Raw genomic sequence first — 26,298 nt, forward strand, 5'->3', positions numbered from 1 at the left:
ATCTGCCCTGAGTCACAAAACACCACAACTGAATGTGTCAAATGATTTATTTCGTATTTATGCACTACTATTAAAAAAAAAAAAAGGAGACGCACCAGAGATAGTTAATCAGTAAACTTCACAAGAGCTATAACCAGACTTCTATTAGACTTCCTGACACAGTGGAGACTGTTTACTTGCAGCCATGTTGACATGTTTCCAAAATACAATCTGTCAATGCTTTCTCTTAAAAGACACGACTCAAAAGAAGCACTAAACTAAATATCCTTTTCTAAAAAGTTAGAAAGTGATGAAAGTATGATTATCAAAATGCTCCAAAATACAAAAGACACACTAAAGAAGAGTAAGTAAAAGTTACATTTAATATTTTAACCTTAATTCCATTCAAATTTTATACATATTTAGTACATGTTTTATAAAGTTTTATGGTCACTTATCTTTCCTATTTAACAATAAATTAATAGCTTGGAAAACCACTTTTTGCATGAAAGAATAGAGAAAGAAAAAAAGGAAAGAAAAGAAGAAATCTTTAGAGAAGGCAGAGTTTTAGGTTTTCTCCTCCACTTACAAATTCAGATGTGGTTGCTGATGTTGCACGGCTGGTAGGATTTGCTGAAACTTCTCCACCTGAATTTATTTTATTTAGAGCTTCGACTATACTGCCAATGGACTCTAAAAAAAAAAAAAAGGATAATAAATAATAATAATAATGCTTTTTATCCATCGATGGATGGATAAAGATGTGGTATATATATATAATGGAATATTACTCAGCCATAAAAAGAACCGAAATAATGTTAAATAGAGACATGGGTGGACCCAGAGATTGTCATACTGAGTGAAGTAAGTCAGAAAGAGAAAGACAAATACCTGTGATACCACTTATATGTAGAATCTAAAAAAAAATGATACAAATGAACTTACTTATTAAACAGAGTTATAGGTGTAGAAAACTAACCGATGGTTACCAAGGGAGAAGAGGAGAGGGGAAGGGATAAATTGGGAAATTGTAATTGATGTATATACACGACTACACATAAAACACATATCTAGTAAGTACCTACTGTATACCACAAGGAATTCTACTCAGTCCGTAATGACTAAATGGGAAACGAATCCGAAAAAGAGTGGATACATGTATAACTGATTCACTTTGCTCTACAATAGAAACTAACACAACATTGTAAATCAACTATACTCCAATAAAAATTAATTTTTAAAAATCACTCCAAGGTCGATGAACCTAGAGCCTATTATACAGAGTAAAGTAAGTCAGAAAGAGAAAAGTAAATAGCATATGTGTTGTGCTAAGTTGCTTAGTCATGTCTGACTTTGTGACCCTATGAACTGTAGCCCACCAGGCTTTTCAATCCACAGGATTCTCCGAGCAAGAGTACTGAAGAGGTTTGCCATGGCCTCCTCCAGGGAATCTTCCCAACTCAGGGATCAAACCCACGTCTCTTACATCTCCTGCACTGGCAGACAGGTTCTTTACCACTATCGCCACCTGGGAAGCCCAAATATCATATATTAATGCATATATATGGAATCTAGGAAAACAGTACTGACGAACCAATTTGCAGGACAGGAATAGAGATGTAGACATAGAAAATGGACTTGTGGACACAGCAGGGGAAGGGCAGGGGATGAAATGAGAGAGTAGCATCGACTACATACACCACTGCTGCTGCTAAGTCGCTTCAGTCGTGTCCGACTCTGTGCGACCCCAGAGATGGCAGCCCACCAGGCTCCCCCGTCCCTGGGATTCTCCAGGCAAGAACACTGGAGTGGGTTGCCATTTCCTTCTCCAACGCATGAAAGTGAAAAGTGAAAGTGAAGTCGCTCAGTCGTGTCTGACTCTTTGCGACCCCATGGACTGCAGCCTACCAGGCTCTTCCGTCCATGGGATTTTCCAGGCAAGAGTACTGGAGTGGGTTGCCATTGCCTTCTCTGACATACACTAGCAATGTGTAAAACAGATAGTTAGTGGGAAGCTGCTATATAGCACAAGGAACTCAGCTTGCTTCTCAGTGATGACAGGGAGGGATGGGGTCCAGGGGAGAGGGAAGGTGGAAGAGAGGCTCAAGAAGGAGGGGATATATGTATACTTAGAGCTGATTCACATTGTTGTATAGCAGAAACCAGTACAACATTATAAAGCAATTGCCCTCCAATTAAAAATAAATTTAAAAATAGCACTCCCACTAAGGTATGGGAAAAATATTTGCATATATGAAACATCTAGCCAATTATTGCACACTGCCATTTAAATAGTGGTATACCAAAAAAAATAGTGACATACATGACAAACTCCCAGATTTTTCTTATATAGAACTATATTTCATTTGTACTGAAAAAAATCTTCAGTCATGAAATTCAAGTCCCTCAACTGCAGGATAACTAAAGATGCACAAACTGAATTTTCTCTTTAGGATACTGGAATTTAAATAAGACAGAGTGCTTTGGTAAACCTATTACATAAAGATCGCAAAAGCATCATCTTTCAAGAATCATAAAGAGCTAATGTTCCCCTGGTGAAATCCAAATAAATGTAAGCTATTTCTACAAAAAAAAAAATGCTTTTGTTACAGATGTGACTAAGAAAAACTACAATGCTTTAGATAATCACGCCTGTAATATCCAGCAAACCTACTACAGAAACTTCACTTGTGTTCATGAACTGACTATATGATGTCAGGCTATTATTACAGGAAAAAAATGTGAAAGACTGAGCAGACAAGATAACTGGGTGTTTCCACATTCTCTTCAGGTTATGATTCCAAGGAGGCTCAGGGTTTTGCAAAGTATCTGAGCAATTTTACAATTCTGTAAAGTGGGACCCTTGTCCGCAAACGTACAAGTCCAAGCTGGTGGAGGGAAAACTAATTTCCCTTCTTCCCCACCATCACCCCTCCTCCAGGATGCAACAATGTCAAGATGACCTCCCAGGTCTCTATACAGGTACCCTCAGAAAATATTACTGAAAATTCTTCCATAGAAAACCACCCATTATGACCAGTGACTCCAGAGAGAGTTCAGAAGCTGCTATTCTGAGATCTAAAAGGTTAATAAAAGACTCATGGAGCATCCACATGTGCCCTAAGATTCCAAAAGCTCTGGGACCTTCCTAAAAACCTTATATACATGGGCCTCCTCCTAAACTCAGACAAAAATGGTACCTAGACTACAGAATGTGAGATGACCAGGGGTTTCTGCCATTCCTGGTGAAGCTATTGGAGAGGTTTCTTGCCTACTGATGCTTCTCTTACCACCACATTTAGGTTGCTGCCTAGATAGGAGGCCATTTAACTGAAAGCATCAGGGCTTCACTGGTGGCACAGTAGTAAAGAACCTGCCTGCCAAGGCAGGAGACGCAGGTATGATCCCTGAGTCAGGAAGATCCCCTGGAGAAGGAAATGGCAACACACTTCCATATTCTTGCCTGGGAAATCCCATGGACAGAGGAGCCTCTTCTGGAGCCGGACACAACTCCGTGAGTAAACAACAACCTTGGTACAGACTGATGGTACTGAACTCACAAAGAGACCACCTGAATTAACTCTTGGCTTAAACATTGAGAAAGTGCAGCCCACTTACTCAACTTTTCTGAAGTTTAGTTCCATCATCTGTAAAATGAGAACACTGATATGGGTGCTTGGAAAGTCTCAATTTTACAAATGATATAAGGCTTTTTTCACTGTACTTCTAATACTAGGGGTTATCTTTTCATTTATAAGTATATAATTCATTAGTTAGCTTTTTCTTTATATTAGTCTAATACTTTTTAAAATTATTTTATCTATTTTAATTGGAGGCTCATTACTTTACAATACCGTAGTGGTTTTTGCCATACATTGACATGAATTAGCCATGGGTGTACATGTGTCCCCCATCCCGAACCTCCCTCCCACCTCCCTCCCCATCTTACCTCTCTGGGTTGTCCCAGTGCACCGGCTTTGAGTGCCCTGTTTCATGCATCAAACTTGGACTGGTCATCTATTTCACATATGGTAATATACTTCAGTGCTATTATCTCAAATCATCCCACCCTCGCCTTCTCCCACAGAGTCCAAAAGTCTTTTCTTTATACCTATGTCTATTCTGTTGTCTCACGTATAGGGTTGTCGTTACCATCTTTCTAAACTCCATATATATGTGTTAGTATACTGTATTGGTGTTTTTCTTTCTGGCTTACTTCACTCTGTATAACAGGCTCCAGTTTCATCCACCTCATTAGAACTGATTCAAATGCATTCTTTTTAATAGCTGAGTAATACTCCATTGTGTATATGTACCACAGCTTTCTTATCCATTCATCTGCTGATGGACATCTAGGTTGCTTCCATGTCCTGGCTATTGTAAACAGTGCTGTGATGAACATTGGGGTACACGTGTCTCTTTCAATTCTGGTCTCCTCAGTGTGTATGCCCAGCAGTGGGATTGCTGGGTCATATGGCAGTTCTATTTCCAGTTTTTTAAGGAATCTCCACACTGTTCTCCATAGTGGCTGTACTAGTTTGCATTCCCACCAACAGTGTAAGAGGGTTCCCTTTTCTCCACACCCTCTCCAGCATTTATTGCTTGTAGACTTTTTGATAGCAGTCATTCTGACTGGTGTGAGATGGTACCTCTTCGTGGTTTTGATTTGCACTTCTCTGATAATGAGTGATGTTGAATATTTTTTCATGTGTTTGTTAGCCATCTGTATGTCTTCTTTGGAAAAATGTCTGTTTAGTTCTTTGGCCCATTTTTGATTGGGTCATTTATTTTTCTAGTATTGAGCTGCATGAGTTGTTTGTATATTTTTGAGATTAACTATAAAACTCGTAGAAGAAAATTTAGGCAAAACACTCTCTGACGTAAGTCACAGCAAGATCCTCTATGACCCACCTCCCAGAGTAATGGAAATTAAAGCAAAAGTAAACAAATGGGACCTAATTAAACTTAAAAACTTTTGACAATGAAAAAAACTATAAGCAAGGTGAAAAGACAGCCTTCAGAGTGGGAGAAAATAATAGCAAACAAAGCAACTGACAAAGAATTAGTCTAATACTTTTAAGGCAATAAAGTGGAATTCTGACATCAGAGAAAAGTTTTTAAGATATTTCTTCCTTTTTCCTTTTCCTCATTTTCATTGATAGGTGATTGCTATTCATAGACTAAATTTACCTCAAATACTAAAAAAAAGAATACAGAAAATGATACTGCTAATGACATAACAATCATATTCTGATTGAGAAAAGCGTAATGAAAATTTCAGCAAGTGTACCAGCAGAAAGGGAAGCATCATTAGGATAAAAAGAAAAATAACAGGCTAGTCATTTTTCATATATATTCTTCTATTGAATATTAAATATATTGCTGGGGAAAAAATAATTTTCCTGTAAATAATTCCAATTCATGATCTTTCCTCAGATCAGATCAGATCAGATCAGATTAGTCGCTCAGTCGTGTCCAACTCCTTGCGACCCCATGAATCAGACAGGCCCTTTAAATTTCATATACTATATACATACATGAGTTATACTAGAAAAAACAATATAATTTTTATTGGTCATTTCCTGTGGCATATCATAGATGATTCAGCAACTCAAGATAACAAGCATTTACTAAATGCTTTCTATGAGTTCAGCACTACTCTAGCACCAAATACAAAAGAAGGACACACAAGATATAGTCTCTGCCTCCAAAGGAACTCTCCAGTTAAGAAACCACGTACTTATGAAAAAAAAGCAGCGGAAAGCAGTTGTGATTAGACGCTCAAGAGGAAGAGCTCAACTAAGAGAGAGATCCATGAAACCCAGAATATCTGGGAAGATTTTGTTGAACATCTAGGGCTTGAGTTCTTCTGAAGAAGCACTGAGATTAGCAGAGGTGATAAAAGCAGTAAGGAACATCTTAGAAAGGCAGAGAAACAGTAACAGGACAAAGTGCTAAAACAAAGCAAAATCTATTCACTAGATAGAAAAGCCCTAAGCCTAAATAAAATAGACTTAAACTTTTGAGGAAATTAAAAAAAAAAAATCAAGTCAGATAAGGAGCATGTGATTAGATATGGCAAGACTGAAATCAACCATCAGATGGGGAATAGATGCATTGAGCACAAATGGGTAAACACTTTCTACCATCCCCCAATCACACATGTACTGAAAAACTAGGATCATAAGAAAACCAGAAAAACTAGACTTCCCTGGTGGCACAGCTGATAAGAATCTGCCAGCTAATGCAGGTGACACGGGTTTGATACTTGATCCAGGAAGATTCCACATACAAAGGGGTAACTAAGCTCGCGTGCCACTACTCCTGAAGCCCTTGTGCTCTAGGGCCCAAGCCACAACTACTGAGCCTGTGTGCTGCAACTACTGAAGCCCACCTGCTCTAGAATCTGTGCTCTGAAACAAAAGAAGCCACTGCAACAAAGAGTAGCCAGTCCCTGCTATCTGCAGCTAGAGAAAGCCCATGCAAAAAAGCAATGAAGATCCAGCACAATTATAAATAAATAAAAATTATAAATAAATAAAAATAAATAAATAAATAAAAAGACCACTGGATGCTCATATTTTTAAAATAAATAAAAATGAAAAGAGGCTTGAAAAAAAAATGTAACAGGACAAAAAAAAAAAACGAAAATTGATAAACCAACAGTGGGAGTAACATACATATCTGAAATTGGAGAGTTCTAATACTTACTGGAGCAGAAAATGTACTGTGGATGACTCGAGCATCTAAGTTAGCACAGTTAAGAAGATAGTTCCATAAGAGAAGAGAATGCTTTATTGCCTCTGATTCCCCTGGCAGGCCTGAACTCACTTCTTTACCTTGAATACTCTTAGGCTTGGTGGCATTATCGAAATCACAGATCTTCGTCCAGTTAGCCTTCACTGCCTCAGGAGTCATTGGCTGAGTCCTCTGTCTCACAAGGGCTCCAAGGCTTCGCTCCCATCGTACTGGTTAAAGAAACAAAACTGAGATGCTGAACACATAGACAGAAAGTAGAATTCATGAGTCCGATAAATTTTTTTTTTTTAACTTCAAGAAAGATGGAATTTGGAAAAAAGATTCTAACTTCTAAAGACTTTTACTACAAGCCTTAAATGGCATTTTATTCTTAAAATAACAAACCCACTAAGATAGTATTAAATTTCTTTTTTTTAATATTTAAAGCTGAAGCAAAAAAACCTCTTTCTCCTCTGACTATGCCAGATACTACAAAAGGTAGGATGAATTACTGAATCAGAAAAGTTAAATTGTATATAATCACACAAAAAGACTGACTTTATCACCACAGATCACTTAGATACTACACTTCAAGGTAACAGAACAGAATAGAGCGTTGCTGGATAGCAAACTGAAATGATAACAGATCAAAGACTCCATATAATTAAATTAATGTATCAGACAGCCCCAAATAATTCTCCCTTTTCCTCCTTTTGCTCTTCCTCTCTATCCAGGGGAAGTCAACTTGATTGCCCAGATTCACAAAAATCATCATTGCTGTATAAGTTCCAAGATTTTTAACATTGTTTCTTTTTTAAAAGGCCTCAGAAATAAATAATCACTAGTAACCTTATTCAAACATAATGGTCAGATTTTGATGATGACTCAATTGAAGATTTGTCTTGGGGAATGACAGAAGCCTCTAGAGATTTCCTACTGATAAGGTTCCACATATGGCTTTTACTGCAATACCTAACCTTTCTTTCTTAAAGATATCACAAGATACTTAAAAACGCTTGAATACTATAAGTTACTTCATAACTGGAGAGATCATTAATAATACTCTACTGTAACCATGGCATCCACTAATAATTCAATTAATTTCGATACCAACATCCAACTGAAAACTTGAACTGGGATACTGGGATGGTCACAACTTTTTTTTAAATGCCATAAAATAATTATCCAGTTTGGAGCTCACAGCATGTAAGAACTGGGGGAAGAAAGGATTGAAGCCAGATGAATTTACTATTGGGCTGAAGAAAAATAGCTCCAAGGAAGGAAAGAGTCAATGGGAGAAGTAGAGAACCTGCCAGCTGAGCCATCTAGGACACAGCTTCTCCCATCTTTTCAAAAAACGCTCTCCCTCCACTCACTCCTCTGCTGAACAACCATGTGGGGTGTGTCAGAGACATGGAAAGACAAACATCAATATAAAAACTGTGCTGTCTGAAGAAACAGCCAGCTCTGAAGAAGACATACTGAATAAGGACTGCCAACAGGAAAAAAATTGAAAAGATCCCTGAAATGCCACAGGCGTGCAGGACAACTTCCTTTATTTAGAAGACGTGTGTGCTATAACGATGTTTGAGTTATTATGCGTGCACTAGATCCCATGGTTAGACATTTGACAGCTCTAACTGGAAAGACAGGTTTAAAAATATGGAAATAATGTACAGCAAATCAAAAATCAAAAGACACTTACATTTTCCAATCCATCCTGCTCCAACCTACCAAAAAGAGGGGGAAAAAGTTATACCATCTAATGTGGAACTAATAGAATTTTCAAAATTAAAAAAAACAGACAGCTATTTAAGAGTATCAGAATGCTAGATGACAATGGATGAAAAAAAATGCTAAATCTCCTAAAAAAGCTAAATCTACTAAACCTACAGATCTACTAAAGCCCACTGGCCCACATGACTCTGCACTATTTATGCTATCAAAGTAGAAAACTTAAGTAGCACCTACAGTAGAAATATATGTAGTAAGCATGACTCTGCAGGGTGTGATACCAGTTCTTCTGTGCAATCCTGGTCAAACTATCTGACTTCCCTATACCCAAGATTCCACTTATGGAAAATCAGGATAATAATACACTCTCCATGAGGTAACTATGAAGGTTAAACAATATAAATACCAAATGTGCCCAGCGCATCACTTGAAATACATGTCCCTCTACAAAGACTTAATGAATAAAAATAAATAAATGAAAAAAAAATAAAAATAAACAAATAAATAAATGAAAAGTTAACAAAAAACAAAACCAGCATTTGACTTAATGAACTACATAGTCATTTTAATGAAACACCTTTATATATAGATAAGGCAAATGACCAAATACATTAATCACCATGCAGAAAGATGGTATTTTTTCCAAAAGTCATTCAAGGAAATCCTCAGAAGAAAATGTCTGATGGAAGGAAACCTTTTTGTCCTATCTTCAAACACCACAACTACAGTGTTCCAATGCATATAAGAGAAGAAGATATTATCAGCAAACAACACACTTCTCAGTGGCTCTAGGTTCAAGAGTGTGCCTTTTAATCATCCTTTCCTTTATATATATTAATAGGCCAATCAGCCTTGATGCTGTCAGTGGCATGGCACTGATAACAGGCAAGAAAAACATCATCTTTTAACACACTTGGGGAGTGAAGCCACAAGCTGCGAACTCGTCTCAGGTGCTAAGAAACAATACCTCCAATTGACCCAAAACATCTCTGCCATTCTAGATATTTATCAAAACTTTGCAAACGAAGTGGCAACTTACATTCGAGGTTTAAGTCAGGATATTACACACCACTCTTACGTATTTTGTACTCAATTTTGCATACCCAGTGTCCCTTGCTAAAAATGTCCATGATGTAGTAAAATAAAGCAATAACATATAAAACTTCACTCAGCATTATCCTAATTATCTGTGTATGGATGAGTGTGTATGTAAAATGCATATCTAAAAAAAGAGACTACCCATGTAAAATGCACATCTAATAAAAGACTGGGAGAGAATATACATAAAAATATGAATAGGAACAATCTCTGGATAGTGGTAATGTGGATGATTTTATTTTCTTCTATATATTCCCCTGCATATTTGAAGTTTTCTAAAAAAAGCATACATTATTTTTGTTCACAGAATTAATAACAAATATAAACATAAAAGGCAAATAGATTTTTAAAACTCCCTTAATATGATGATAAGACAGGCAGGCCAAATTTGGAGCTCCACATGGCTTCATATTATTAAATCTTATCTTCTATAAACCTAGAGTCATAAAGTTCCTTCCACCTTTAATTTTCACAATTCACAATCAGTTATGACAGTGATTAAGACAGTGGAGGTACCCACCTCTGCTTAGACCTGTATAGACTGCTTTTCACTTACTAAACAGCTTTTCATTCAAATAAATCCGACTAATATATCATTAATTTCAAACTGAGCCAGGTTATTTTGCTACCAAGAAATAGTTTTGGAGTCATATATTTCCACATACAATAGGTTTATTATTATATTACCACAGAGACTCAAACAAAGGAGGATGATCTAAAACATAACAGCTCATGCTAGAAAAGAAAAAAAGATCAAACTCAAATGAGGACTCAAAAATACAGGGACTTTTGTGGCAGGCCTGTGGTTAAGACATTGCACTCCCAATGCAGGCGGCATGGGTTCAATCCCTGGTTAGGGAACTAAGATCCTATATGCTGCAGGCACAAACAAACAAAAAATATATATGTATACACACACACATTTATATATATGGCAGCATAAAGAAATCTGAAGGGATTTTGACTATAAAATGAAAACTGGATCTCACTGGATGGTGTGATTATGTGTGGTTTTTATTCTTATAACATTTATAAAGCTTTGCAACAGGGAAAAATAGAAAAGTTTCTTTTTAAAGTCAATACAACTAATAAGTTATGTTTACTGATCTATATACCCAGACTGAATTCCTGCTATACTGATATAATAGTTAAAATTAAAGGGTGAATGCTATGTATACTAAGAGTTTAAAAATATGATTTCCAGTTCTCACAGCAAAACCCCAAGAAAACTAAACTCAGAGAGATTAATCTGTACATTACTCCAGAGAGTCAGCAATTACCAGAGCAAGAAATCAAAATACAACCTGGCTGACTTTAAACCATCAGTTCTACCCTTTCACTTTATTACTCAATATCTCAATATCAAAATTACTCAATATCTCAATATCAAAAAAATAAGATTGTCTGTATGACTAAATACATCATACCAATCACAATCTTTCATCTGACAATAACATCAGAAAAAAATAACTAGGGAAAAGCAGAATTTACAAGTTGCTGTTACTTTCTCAAAAAAGGATAGCAGTCATACTTGTTCCTTAATTATGACATAGATATAATATTAAAAAAACATATAAGTGATATTAACTGATATAGATTTTTACAGGCATAAACAATTGAAAAATATGAATTTTTGAATCTTTGTTTATATTTTATTATACAAATATTACTTTAGGAGAAAGTAGAAAGGTGCGGAATACCTCAAACAAGCCACCGTTTTCTTCACAACTCTCATGGCAAAGCCAAAGGACCAGGGGTGCCACGTAATCCGGCTTTAGGGCTTCCACAAGGTCTGAAATAAACAGCAAAACAATCCTTACAAACAAGAATATATACATATTCCATCAATTACTTTACTTTCTAAAAATTCCTTACTTATAAATTATAGATTCAGAGACTTTTTAAATAAGAAAAAAAATAAAATTTTCAAAACTAATTAGTATTAACATCTAATAGAAGAATCTTTTCATCCCAATGGAGACTTTCAGGTTTCTAACACAGAAAGCATCAGACGTACCTTTCCAAGGTCAGCAACGTTCTGTTTAGAAGACAAGTTAAAGCTGTCTCAGCGAAGACTGGTGAGCAAAGGCATACACAGCATAAGGAACTTAGATACCAGCTATTCATAAAACTATTTTGCTCTCCCAGGAGCTAGAAAACTATAAAAGAGTCCTGACAAGTGTAATGACAGTAAGATAATGATGTAAAATGGACCGTGCAGCCATTACTGATGAGTCACAAAGGGTAGGAAATATCTTCCTGCTGCACACCTTCTGTGAGCAACTTAACAGGCAGAAGGTGCTACAGAGGAGCATGAACACCACCTGCATTTTACTGCCGGCCCTGCCACACGGGCAACTTAGGGCACTGAGAACGTCACTCAACTCTCAACGGCATGTGTCTGCATCTGTAAGATGGCAGTCAAAATGCTTTGCCTGCTCATTCTACCAAGTTGTTCCAAGGTTCAAAAGAGATGTAATTTGTTAACACAGCTTATAAACTTTAAAGACTCAAATTTTAATTGTGAAATGACAAAATACAGTTTTACATTTTGAAGTGACAAAGATGACATTTACAGTCCCTGTAAATGAAACAGCAGCTCTAAAAATCTTTCACTTTATGGTATTCCTGACCCCAGAAACTGTGAGATAATATATACTTCTTTTAATCCAAAAATTTGAAGTAATATATTACAAAGCAGTAAATAACTCATACAACTTGGGAAGATCATGGGTATTCATCCTAAGACTATGTCTCATTTTATGTAACAAACATGTAAGTTACATATATGACTTTCCATTGATCAAACATATTTCAAAGGGGAAAATGAAATTTCAGATGTCTCCACACACTACTCAGAACACCTGGTTCTTTAACAAATAATCCCTTTGATAGCCTGTAAGTGAATATTTCAGAAGAAGAGGAAAAAAACACTGAGGCAAAATAAATTTTTGGCTTTTTCTAAACTATAAAAAAGTAATAGGTATCAAAATTTTAAATAAAAATTTAGAATCTAAAGTGTCTTTTAAAAATGACCTACAATAATTCTCTTCTTTTACAGAAGAGAAAACAGGTCTAGAAAGATTAAGCTATTTGTCTAAAGTAGATCTTATTCTCCCAATATCTTTCAATAGAGTTTGGTGGATGTAAAGACACTACATTAAACATTGACTTAACTTCTCTAGAGGTACAGACCTGTCCAAATTAATGGAAATTACATTCTCAAAGGAAAGCGAATTTAAAAGCTATAGTTTTCAATATTTTCTTGAAGACTTGCTGCTTTCCCAAGAAAATCTACAGCTGATGGCAAAAAGTGACTAAGGTAGAAATCTAGCAAAGAAATGATAAGCATTAAAATCTCAATAGTGGTTATCTCTTGGCATGAAGCAGAGGAATAGAAGGTATAAAGTTAGATGCAAGTAATGTTTCAGTTCTTGGGTTGAGCAGCAAGTTCATGACTATGATTACATTTTGATGCTTTATTTCTTACCAGTAACCTAAGCTGTTGTGCATATGTATGTAACTGTTGTGCATATATATATATGTGTATATACTTAAAAGGGAGAAAAAAGTGAATTGTATCTCTTCTTCATATAATCTAGTTCTTTAACAAGAATTCCTTCAATAAGATATGAGAGTATAGAGAGTTTTTTAAATAAGGGACTTTTTTAAATGGCCATGTTGACAAGGAAAAAGAAAAAAATTAGATCTCAGGTACAAATAACTATTCAACACTAAAGCAAACTGGTTAGGCATAGCTCTTAGAAAAAGCCAGCAAGTTCTAAAATGAATGGTAGCTCAAATGCAGAAAGCAAAATGGTCCTGTGAATAAGCATTTGTATTCCATGAAGGGATAGGCTACCCACTCCAGTATTCTTGGGCTTCCCTTATGGCTCAGCTGGTAAGAATCCGCCTGCAATGCAGGAGACCTGGGTTCAATCCCTGGGTTGGGAAGATCCCCTGAAGAAGGGAAAGGCTACCAACTCCAGTATTCTGGCCCGGAGAATTCCATGGACTGTATAATCCATGGGGTTGCAAAGAGTCAGACACGACTGAGCGACTTTCACTTTCACTTTCATTCACATTCACTTTCATGAAGCAGCTAATTTTAAAATAATTTCACTCATCAATTGTTTTGTACTGTTTCACAGAAGCTACTTTTAAAGTATTACAGATGCTTTCTTTTTAAAACATATGTTAAAGCCAGGAGTATCAGAAACTACACCCAGTTTTGCACCAGTCAAGTATTCTATTTATTATATAACCAAATAAATCAGCATTTATTGAAGATTGAAGGTGGGAGCTGGGAAGATTGAAGGTGGGAGGAGAAGGGGACAACAGAGGATGAGATGGTTGGATGGCATCACTGACTCAATGGACGTGAGTTTGAGTAAACTCTGGGAGTTGATGATGGACAGGGATACTTGGCGTGCTGCAGTCCATGGAGTCGCAAAGAGTCAGACACGACTGAGCGACTGAACTGAACTGAACTGACTGAAATCAGCATTGGCTCTCGATCATACATTTAAATTTTTTAATTTAAAAATTTATGTTTCATGTTTTCAAAAAATAAAGTTGGCAGACTCCTATTACCTGATTTTAAGACTTACTCTAAAACTATAGTAATCAAAACATCATGGTATTAGTAAAAGGACAGGCCCATAGACCAATACAGCAGAACAGAGAATCCAGAAATAGACTTCCACATATGTGATCAGCTGATTTTCGAGAGAAGGGCAAGGGCAATTCAAATCAAGAATGAGGAACAGTCTATAGAATAGGTGAACTGGTAGTTTCTTCAGCAAATAATTGGCACTGTTTTAAAAAGGAGAATGAACTATTACATGTTAAATGAAACTTAAGAGATACAATAACAAAATGCCTATGGGCTCTGTTTAGATCTTTGGGGAATAAACCAACTCTAAAAAGATCTGCCTGCCAATGCTGGAGACACAAGAGATGTGGGCTCTATCCCTGGGTCAGGAAGATTCCCTGGAGTAGGAAATGGCAACCCACTCCAGGATTCTTGCCTAGAAAATTCCATGGACAGAGGAGCCTGGTGGGCTATAGTCCATGGGGTAGCAAAGGGTCAGACATGACTGAGCAATTGAGTGCACACACACACACAGACCTCACAGTAACAAAATGCCTGTGGGCTTTGTTTAGATCCTTGTAGAATGAACTAACTCTAAGAAGATACTTTTTAGGTAACTGCTACCGCTAAGTCGCTTCAGTCCTGTCCAACTCTGTGCTACCCCATAGATGGCAGCCCACCAGGCTCCTCTGTCCCTGGGATTCTCCAGGCAAGAATAATGGAGTGGATTTCCATTTCCTTCTCCAATACATGAAAGTGAAAAGTGAAAGTGAAGTCGCTCAGTCGTGTCCAACTCTTAGCTTATCCTCCATCCATGGGATTTTCCAGGCAAGAGTACTGGAGTGGGGTGCCATTGCCTTCTCCTTTTAGGTAACTAGGAAGCTTTAATATAAACTTAGTATTAGACAATGTTAGTGAATTATTTTAGTGTGATATTGGCATTGTGGTTATAATGTCCGTATCTGTTAGAGAGACACATTTCCAAGTATATATTAGGTGAGAAGTAATGCCTGAGATTTGCTTTGAAATATCACAGAGAAAACGGGAGAGGGTAAGAAAATAAGTCAATAAAATAAAAGCATTTTTAAATATGCCCAGAGCATTCTATTCTCCTTAACAAAGGCCTATCCTTAAGGGAAAGTATCAGAGCTTCAATTAGACTAGTGAAGCCCCTCTAGTCTCCTGTCTCAAATAAGGGGGTTAGGGAGTAGGGCTAAGAAACTCTTCTAAAAGTCAGTGTAAAGGGGCTTTGATCTTCTAAAAAAAATGAAGATGTAATTATAAGATTAGAGAACACACCCCCTCCCATTAATTTACAGTCACTTCAACAGGACTCCAGTATAACAACAGCAGATTACAACTGCTGCAAACATACACACTCTTTAACAAAGAGTATCTAAGGAAACCCAAAGACAACAGGGTACCCAAAAACAAGGACAAAGAGGAAAATGTAGTCTCTGACTCCAACAGCTACAACAACCAATAAACACAATCTAACTCCTGGCCAGACAAACATAAAACCTCACAATAAAGTTAAATTTACCACACTTCCTATCTACTCCCTCAACACATCATGTTCAGTTTTCAGCAACAATTTCAAAGCCTGCTAAAAGACAGGAAAAGTACAGGCTGAAGAGACAAAGCAAGCATGAGAACCAGCCTCAACAGACTTCCCTGGCAGTTCAGTGGTTAAGACTCTGCACTTTCACTACAGAAGGCATGAGTTCAGTCCCTGATTAGGAAACCAAGATCCCACATGCCACACAGTGCAGCCAAAAAAAACAAAACAAAGCAGAACAACAAACCAGAGATATAGCCTCAAATATAGCAGAGATTTTGGAATTATCAAACCAGGAATTTAAAATAACTGTAATTAACATGCTGAGGGCTCTAAGGGAAAAAAGTGGACAATTTATAAGAACAGGTAACTACTATAAGCAGACAGAAGGAAATGCTTTGGAAAAAAATCAAAAGGAAATGCTAAAAAGCAATGTAACATTCTGAAATGAAAAGAAGAATCAGTAAGCCTGAATATATGTTAACAGAAACTTCCCAAATTGAAATGAAATACAAAGAGAAAAAAGAAGGAAAAAAAGAGGGGGAACAGAATATCAAAGAACTGTGGTATTGTATAATTATAAAAGATAAACAGGCATAATGGGAATACCAGAAATGGAATAAAAAAAGAAAAAAGAAAAGGAAGAAGAAATAGTTGAAGCACTGATGGCTGAGAATTTTCCAAAGTTAATGACAGGTACCAACCATAGATCCAGGAACCTCAGAGGATATCAAGTAGCATACAGCCAAAAATCTACACCTCTTATTATGCATACTATATTCAAACTGCAGAAAAACAAGGAGAAAACCTTGGAGGAATACAAAGGGGAAAAAATACACCTTATGCATAAAGAAACAAGGATAGAATTATGTCAAACTCTCTTTCAAAAACCATGTTAGCAACAGAAGAGTGGAGTGAAATATTTCAAAGGCTGAAAGAAAAAAATTACCAACCCAGAATTCTGTAGCAGTGAAATTATGCTTCAAAAGTGAAAGAGATTAAGAGAATTTAAAAAACATGTTACAGATTGGGAAAAAATATTTCGCAAAACACTTATCTGAAAAAGAACTTGTTTCCAAAATCTGCAGGGAACTCTTAAAACTCAACAATAAGAAAACAAAGAATCCAATTTAAAAATGGGCAAAAGATATGAACAGATACATCACCAAAAAAGACAAATAAATGGCAAAGAAGCACAGGAAAAAATGTACATCATGTGTCATTAGGGAACTGAAAATTAAAACAGTGAAATACCTTACCTACTAGAAGAACTAAAATGCAAAAGACTGACAATAATAAATTCTGGCCAAGATGTGGAGCAACAAGATCTCTCACAGACAGCCAGCGGCAACGAAGCATGATACAGTCATTTTGGAAGATGGTTGGAAATTTCTTACTAAGCTAGTCTTACCATACAATCCAGCAATTATCCTCCTTAATATTTAACAAAATGAGTTGAAAACTTCACCCACACAAAAGTCTGCACATAAATGTTCACAGAAGCTTTATTCATAATTGTCAAAAATTGGAAATAAAATATTTCTTGATAGGTGAATGAATAAGCAAACTGAGGTACTTCCATACCATGCAATATTACTCAGTGATAAAAAGAAACTAGCTTCAATCCTCTCAGACATTTGGGAGAAAGAGGAGAGGGATGAAGAGATGGAACATGGGGGATTTTCCAGGAAGTGAAACCATTCTGTATGATCTGTGATGGTGGGTACATAACACTACACATTTGTGAAAACCTATGTGATTGGACAACCTAAAGAATGAGCCCTAAAGTAAACTGTAGGTAATACTGGGTTGGCCAAGAAGTTCACTCTGGTTTCTCCATCAGATGGTATGGAAAAACCGAAACAAACTTTTTGGCCAACCCAGTAAGAAGGGATCAGTACTGGTCATCAGTTGTAACAAATGTAGCACTCTGACATAGGATGTTAAAAATATGGGTAACTGTGTGGGAGGAGGAATACACGAGCACTCTCTTTACTATCTGATCAATTCTTCTATAAATCATTCTAAAAAACAATCTGTTAATTTTTACATCAATTTTTTAAAATAATTATTACAAAACAGTAAGAATGCTATTACTTCATTCTGTTAAAAAAATATGTATGTCTACGTATACAAAGAGAAAGTTTATCTCAGTGTGTTAAAATTATGGGTCATTTTTTTATTTTTCCTGTTTGTGCTTTCCTAAATTTTATATAATGAATGCAAATTACACATCATGCTTTTTTAAATTGAAAAGAAATTTTTTAGTTACTCAAAAAATTAAATACTTCGGCAAAGTTCACTCCACACAGATATGTGGAGAACAGCACTGAAAAATTTAAACTTACCTTCAGGCAAAATGCTTTGGGTCATCCGTGATCCAGCAGTAGGGGCAATAGTGTTACAGTGAATGTTGTTTTTCTTGCCTTCCACTGCAAGACAGTTTGAAAGGCCCAGAAGACCCAGTTTTGCAGCACAATAATTTGCTTGGCCAAAGTTGCCATATATTCCTGAAGCTGATGAAGTCATGATGATTCTAAAAAGACAAATCAATCTCTCAACATCATCTTTTCTACGTTTTAATAATGTTGCGACTCTAAGCGCTTTTTTTTTCTTTTTCATTACTATTATACCTGTCAAAAGAAACTCTGTAAACTGGCATTAGGTTCTTAAAGTCACGATTCATATACCTAAATTAATGAGAAAAGTAATTTCTCAAAATTCAACTATAAGATTTTATTGTTTTAAGAAGAATCCCATAAAAAGAAAAAAAAGGATCCCTGGTCAGGAACAAATGAATTCAAGTGTACGAATATATATTCATTATCTACTGAAAACAACAATAAGTATTTACAAACAAAAAATAAACTGCCAATTGACAAGTCAAAATCTTAGTAAGAAATATTAGATCATGAAATCCTAATTCTTTAGTCCTCATTACTTTGCTCCTTTCCCTGTCTGGATAATATTAAATGTCTCATATTAAAACAATACCATCTGAAAATGTGACCTAATCTTACTCTACTTAGTAGAACAAGTAAAGTAAATCATTTTATCTACTTTAAGAAACTGCTAATATCAGGATACACCAGAAGTCTCCAATAAGAAAATACATCACAAGCAATTTACTTCTAGTAGATGTATGTGAACCCTAAGTTATAAGAATAGCCTTTAAAAAAAAAATAAGAATAGCCTTTACATTAGAGTGCATGGATCCACTTACTAGGTCTGTCACATCTGAGTCACACAGATGCAACTGTAAGAGTCCTACCATTCCTGGTCAATAAAGACTAACTCATGTCTGAGCAATGCCAACCACTCATCTCTCCCCAGTTGGTCACTGAACACACAAAATGATATTTTGGTTAGGGAATAAAGCACAGCTGAATCCTCCATGTTTGTACTGCTAAAATATCAGAAAATGGCAGGAAAATCATTAATAATGAAAAGTAGGAGGTAAAAAGAAATACAAAGTTGTCCAGCTCAGCTGATCTGTGACTGATGCCAATTTAATGGGGAAGCATGTGCCAAAACTATATTTAAAAAACCTGTGCATATCTGGAGGTATATTTTTCAATATCAAAGCAATTTTTTTCCTCCATACACAAGAACCCACATACAACATCTCCAATCTCCCTTGACACCCACATACAACTCTACCTTCCAAACTTCTGTTTCTTCATGTGATCCCATGCTGCCCGGGTCACCAGGAATGAGCCCCGCAAATGAACTCTCTGGATTTTGTCTGAAACAAGAAATTTTTATCATGAATGTTGTCAAAAATTAGATAGACATATCTCAGAATCAACATTAGCAATGATTTACTTATACAAAGATATTCTTTTTTATACCTAGCATTCAAAATCAACTACTGTCACATTGTACTCTGAGTGATCATTTTTGCTGTAGTCTCAATTATATATCCAATCAATAATTCATATATATTTTGCCTATAAATTATGATTCAATTATTGCAACTTTATCACAAATACAATACCATCTAAATATGATGCCTGTACACACATCTAAATACAATGTAATCTTTAGTATATGCCTATTTTATACAAAAATTCATTAATACAAATACCCAATAAATCTACATAAGTAAATTGGGACTCAACACAAGCATCAATTAAAGCATAATCAAAAATCATCCACTTTATCATCAAGAAATGTTTATAAAATGTTCATAATATCCCTTAATCCCTATTTTTACCAGGGTTTACTAAATGAGTTAAGAGTTGGGGGAAAGAGTGGAAGAGATGGAGGAAATAGGGGGAGGCAAAGAGGGAAAAAGAGAGAAAGAGACGCCTGCTTTTAGAAATGGCAATCTAATGAACAGAAAACTTGGAGGATGACTCAGATAGACAACTCTAGATTTAATTTTAACCTGATGAAGCCACTGCAGCCCATCAGAGCGCAAAGCAAAGCACCAAGGTAAGTCTCCTTTGCCAACAAAACTTGTCTTTCTCAGCTTCTCCTTTACTCAGTTATTACAAGGGAAGGGAAAACTAAAAGCCTGTCTTTGCTTAATTCTACGTCACAGAGATAGCTTGCTTCTTCTGAAAGGACTTCTGGCAATCTTTCCCAGAAACACACTCTATAAACAAGGACATAATTCACCTCAGTTACTACGTCTGCCACTGTCTCAGATTGTTTTAGTTCTGGTAGCTAATGAAAGTAAGGGCAAAAGAGAGAAAATATGGAAAAACATTTTCATAACAGTGACTGTTCACTATCTAAACTCAATTTTTCCAACATGACATTCCTAATGAAAAATTTTCCTACTTATTAGAAGTTTCAAAATTATATCTAGACTTTTCCCACCCAGTTCTCAGATTTCCATCTTTTTTAGTGCCTCACTCTTCCACAGCCTTCTCTTGCTGTTGAAATAACAATTATACAGCCAGACAAACACATAAAAGGCTGTTAAGAAGAACAATACTGCAAGAAAATGCTGACAATCTCTCAGAGACAAAAAAAAAAAAAAACGAAAAGCACAAAAACTTTTTAGATAACTTTTGCCAACAGATTTTAATTTTTTTTAATTTTTTGAAGTTTAAAAAAAGGTTACTCCCAAATGTTCATCATTTTCAGTCATAAAGCTTATTCATCACTTACATTAGTAGAAGGAAGAATAGGAAGAAGCAAGATTTTCCTTAAGTGTGTAAGTGCATCAAGTATTAGACAGCTAAATGGATAAGTATGTTCCATAGAGAATATTAAAACATCTTACCCCAGTCTTCATCACTTATTCTACTAAATGAACGGTCCCTCAGAATCCTAAAAATTGATATTATATTTGTTGAGACAAGAAAGTAAACACTAAAAATAAAAAAAAAACTTTGCAAATACATTACTTTATTGGAAATGAAAAAAGAAATACTCACCCAGCATTGTTGATCACAATATCTACAATATAAAAACATACAAGTCACATATATAAAAGCAAGCATTTTTATTTACATTTGCTTAAAACTCACATTTCTTTCAAAAGTGTTTTTCTCCCCATGGGTAAGTAGATATAATAAGCAACAAGTGCTAGCAAAACAAAATTTTATACCTATAGCAAAAAAAATCTGGTTCACAAAAGCATAAGAATCACATTATATTAGTGCTTTCCTTTCAAACCTACATATCTAAAAATTTTTTAGATTTTTCCATCTCTACCTTCTGCCAAAATTCTATGAATTTATTTACAGAATTAGCAGTCACATAACTTAAGTTCTTAGAACTCAGCAGTAATCATAAGCCATCCCTCAAGCAACTTCGAAATTCACAGGGAAAGTTAAAAATTTTTAAAAATTTTCCTTGCCAATGAAAAGTTAAAAGCGAAACCATTAGAATTAGAAAATGACAGCCTATATGAATACACAATTGCATCCTCACTATAAAAAGAAAGGGATTGTTTTTTAAGGTTCAACCATCATCTTGTGGCTATCTTCATTTTATGACTTCAAATCTTTAGGGCTTCTATCCCTGTGTCAGACAATATGTAAACATGTCTCACACAAACTCAACCAAACATAGCTAGAAAAAATATATATGGTAGACCAAAAAAAGGGAAGGTGAACACATTCAAACTATAAAAATCACCGTTTTTCAGACTAGAAACATGTTGGGCAGTTCCTCCAGTAATTCAATAACCTTTTACAATGTTTGGGATTAAATTAGGAAGATTAAACAATATATTGAAATATTTCTTAAAAATGAACTTTTATATAATTCATCTTAATTTGCAAGATACAGAATCACTCCAGGCAAGAGTACTGGAGTGGGTTGCCATTTCCTTCTCCAGGGGATCTTCCCAACCTAGGGATCGATCCCAGGTCTCCCATATTGCAGGCAGATGTTTTACCATCTGAGCCACCAGGGATGCCCCTATAATTACTTAGTAACTATTAAATAAGTGTTATAATAATTTAATCATACCTCTGATATACATGGAGAAGGAAATGGCACCCCACTCCAGTACTCTTGCCTGGAAAATCCCATGGACGGAGGAGCCTGGTGGGCTACCGTCCATGGGGTTCCAAAAAGTCAGACACGACTGAGCGACTTCCCTTTCACTTTTCACTTTCATGCACTGGAGAAGGAAATGGCAACCTACTCCATTGTTCTCGCCTGGAGAATCCCAGGGACAGGGGAGCCTGGTGGGCTGCCGTCTATGGAGTCGCACAGAGTCAGACACGACTGAAGTGACTTAGCAGCTGATATACATGCCTGGAAAATCCCATGGATGGAGGAGCCTGGTAGGCTACAGTCAATGGGGTCACAAAGAGTTGGACACGACTGAGAGACTTCTCTTTCGTTCTTTCTTTCTGATATACATATATAATCATATCCCCAATATTGAGGGTATGATTAAATTATTATAATATCTTTAATAGTTATTACTTATATAATCATGTAAATTATTGTATATTATATATGTACTTTTATATATTGGGGATATGATTAAATTACTATAAAAAGAAACTTAGAGAATGCTTTTAAGTTTTTCTAAAAGCCCTTAAAATACAAAAAACAAACAACCAATTCAACACATACACGCATACAAACTGTCACCTCAAGCCCTTTGTGGAATAAGATCAGCATATGCTAAAAAATTAAATTTTAAAACAAATCTAAAAATTTGATTACCAAGAAAGAGTTTTTAGCAAACAAAAGTAAAATAAAAAATAATTCATTAGAAAGGTAGAAGCTGCTCTGTGAGCACCATAAATGAAAAGAAACATCACCTATTCTTCCAAAAGCATCCAGTGCTGTCTTCACAATCTTCTCCCCTTCCTCCACTGAATCTGAAGGAAAGGAAAATTAGGACAAAACTTCAGTAAGAATCTTCACAAATGACTTCTAAATTCTGTGGATCAGAGTACATGACAGATACAATTCATTCAACAGAATTCATATCCAGGAAAAATACATTTATATTGTAGGCACATACAAACTATAGATATCTACATTACAAAAGAAATTTTGTTCCTAAGACAATTCTTTAACCTACCAAAAAAAAAAAAAAGGAGCTGGGTAAATAACAAGCGTTTGACAAATAAGATCAAAGACAGCACTGTCTAATAGAGCTTTGTCTTATGAAAATGAAATGTCCCTATTTCTGCACTGTCTAATACAGTAGCCATGAACCACATGTGGCTACTGGGCACTTGAAATGTGGCTAGGATGACAAATGATTACTATTTCATTGCTATTGAATTTTAAGTTGTCACATAGGACTTCTACTTAAGGATGCAAATGAGAATTTGAGAGGGAGGGAAAGAGGAGTTATTTAATTGGAAAAAGCATGGCCAAGTCTATGACTACATTTGGAAAACAAACCTATTGTTTTTGTAATGTTGTTGTTGCTTAGTTGCTAAGCTGTGTCCGACTCTTGAGACCCCGCGGAACCCACCAGGTTCCTCTGTCCATGGGATTTCCCAGGCAAGGATACTAGAGTGGGTTGCCATTTCCTCCTCCAGGGGATCTTCCCAACGCAGGTATCAAACCCATGTCTCGTGCATTGCAGGTGGATTCTTTACCACTGAGCCACTAAGGAAGCCTGTTTTTATAATATAATACTAACCACAAAAGGCAAAGCTCAATGAAATATTATGGCCTTGTTATTTTCTGCTAATCAGCCCAGGAGAAGGGCTGATATCACCAGAGCTGTGTCTCAAATGGTCAGCTGTCAACTCAACATCACTAGTGTTTCTACTTTCTCTGCAGTCACAGGAGGAGCCAGGGCCCTTCTCTGAGGCCCATACAGTCCTGAGTTAGATCCTCCAAAAAGAGACACTCACTTAAAAGGTAGAAAAGCAGGAGACTGCAGGGCAGGCAGTCTCATGAGGAGCTGCAGACGTGACACTGGCAGCACATGCAGGCAGGCTCTTGAGAACCACCCGCCACAGGCTGAGACGGTCTCCTACAGTCTCACTGACATGCACCAGCCCAGACCTTCCAATGGTAAGTCTCTAACTCTCTGTATAAAACCCTTCACTCTGGGAAAACCAAGAGGGGCTTCTGTTTTCCTGACTGAATCCTGACTATTATACTTTGTATATCAAAACTGAGGGGTGGAGAGAAGAGTCTGAAATTTTAATCTTTAAAAATTAGGTTCTAAAACCCCAGAATTTTTTTCTAAAGATGAAAACACTTTTCTAGACTCTCAAAGCAGAAATAAGATACTAAAATATCTGTCTCATTATTCCCTTGAGCACAAAAAACAAACCATATCCTATCTTCTTTCCTCTAAAATTTCAAAATAAAGACACAGGCAATTTAATTTTCTTCCTGGCCCACAAAAACAATCTAATTTGCAGAAAAGTCACTAAACACTAGCTTTTTAAAAGTAAATCTATTCAAGAAGATTCCTTACAAATACTATTAGAATCAGATGGTCCTAAGATGGCAGAGGAATAGGACAGGGAGACCACTTTCTTCCCCACAAATTCATCGAAAGATCATTTGAACACTGAGCAAATTCCACAAAACAACTTCTGGACGCTGGCAGAGGACACCAGGCACCCAGAAAGGCAGCCATTGTCTTCAAAAGGAGGGAGGACAAAATATAAAAGATAAAAAGAGAGACAAAAGAGTTAGGGACAGAGACCCATCCCGGGGAGGGAGTCATGAAAGAGGAGAAGTTTCCAAACACCAGGAAACCCTCACACTGGTGGGTCTGTGGGGGAGTTTTGGAATCTCAGAGGGCAACATAACCAGGAGGGAAAATAAATAAACAAATAAATAAAACTCACAGATTACATGCCTAACCACAACTCCCAGTGGAGAAGTAGCGCAGGAGCTCGCATCTGCCACCAGCAAGCAGGAAGCGCAGGCTGCATTGCTTAGGGTAAGGACTGGGCCTGAATGCCCTGAGGACAATCTGAGGAAGCTAACATGAGATAGCAACCCAAACTGTGGGATAGCCAGAGAGAGAGGAAAAAAAGAGAGAGAGAGAGAACTTTCCTGTGAAAAGCTCTAACCTAAGGCACTGCCAGCCCACTCACGGAACAAAGGACTGAGCGAATACCAGAGGAGAGCTAGCCCACTGCGGAAGGGCCCATCCCCCACTGGAGGCAGAGAGGCAGGCAGGCGACAGCCAGAGCCAGAAAAGGGCATCCTCTACCAAACTGTGAGCAGGCTCCCAGTCGTTAACCAAGTCTTCCTGGGATCCTGGATGGCTGACATCCGCCAGGAGGGTGGCAGCCAGAGATCAGCTCCCCAGAGGACACACACAGCACACCTGAGACATGCTCCCACTGGACACTCAGGAAACCAAGCAGCTGGGACGGGGAGGTGATAAGACGCACCACACACCTGGGGAGAGTGCACTTGCCAAGCACCTGGTCACCTGAGCTGCTGGGACCTGGGAAGGGCACAAAACGCAGGCCCAACCGAGTGTGCCTTTGTGGAGTACCCGAGAACCTGAACCTGAGCGGCTTAGACCTGGGAAGTGCACATAACCCAAGGCCTGCTTTAGACAGTTCTGAAGAGCAATCTGGAGCCTGAGCAGTATAGACCGGGAAAGCACACACGCTGTGAGCGGGGGCAAACCCAGTGTGGCCGAAACACTGTGAGCACTCCCCACACACGCCAGTGATATTTGTTTGCATTGCTCCTCCCTCCCCACAGCACAACCGAAAAAGTGAGCCTAAATAAGTGACCACCTTCGCCCCCTTGTGTCAGGGCGGAAATTAGACACTGAAGAGACTTGCAAACAGAAGAAGCCAAAATAAACAGAGGGAACCGTTTTGGAAGTGACAGGTGCAACAGATTAAAACCCTGTAGTTAGCACTGACTACACTGGAAGGGGCCTATAGACCTTGAGAAGTATAAGCTGGAACAAGGAACTATCTGAAACTGAACTGGCCCTACACTGCCTGCAACAGCTCCAGAGAAATTCCTAGATGTATTTTACTATTACCATTTAAAAAATTTTTAAGTCCTTTATTACTCATTTAATTTTCATTTTTATAACCTATTACCTTGCAAAAAAAAAAAAAGACCCTTTTTTAAAGCAAATTTCATATATACTTTTTATAATTTTTGTGTTTTGTTTTTTTAATATTGTATTTTTGAGAACCTAACCTCTACTCTAGAT

The 26,298-nt window shown here is 36.8% G+C and overlaps 1 protein-coding gene across 1 annotated transcript in view; it reads right to left on the minus strand.

The window, feature by feature from the left end:
- Positions 1 to 26,298, minus strand: part of HSD17B4 (hydroxysteroid 17-beta dehydrogenase 4) — a 99,328-nt gene that overhangs the window by 45,498 nt on the left and 27,532 nt on the right. Inside the window, exons 4-12 of the mRNA XM_005890853.3 lie at positions 22,943 to 23,002; positions 21,092 to 21,113; positions 20,938 to 20,984; positions 19,362 to 19,446; positions 18,050 to 18,237; positions 11,250 to 11,341; positions 8,423 to 8,447; positions 6,819 to 6,947; positions 569 to 672 (exon numbers count right to left, since the gene is read on the minus strand). Coding sequence (XP_005890915.1) covers positions 569 to 672; positions 6,819 to 6,947; positions 8,423 to 8,447; positions 11,250 to 11,341; positions 18,050 to 18,237; positions 19,362 to 19,446; positions 20,938 to 20,984; positions 21,092 to 21,113; positions 22,943 to 23,002 — 752 coding nt within the window. The remainder of the gene's footprint in view (positions 1 to 568; positions 673 to 6,818; positions 6,948 to 8,422; positions 8,448 to 11,249; positions 11,342 to 18,049; positions 18,238 to 19,361; positions 19,447 to 20,937; positions 20,985 to 21,091; positions 21,114 to 22,942; positions 23,003 to 26,298) is intronic.

Source organism: Bos mutus, chromosome 7, assembly GCF_027580195.1.
Source record: "Bos mutus isolate GX-2022 chromosome 7, NWIPB_WYAK_1.1, whole genome shotgun sequence".
In the NCBI taxonomy this organism is placed as follows: Eukaryota; Metazoa; Chordata; class Mammalia; order Artiodactyla; family Bovidae; genus Bos; species Bos mutus.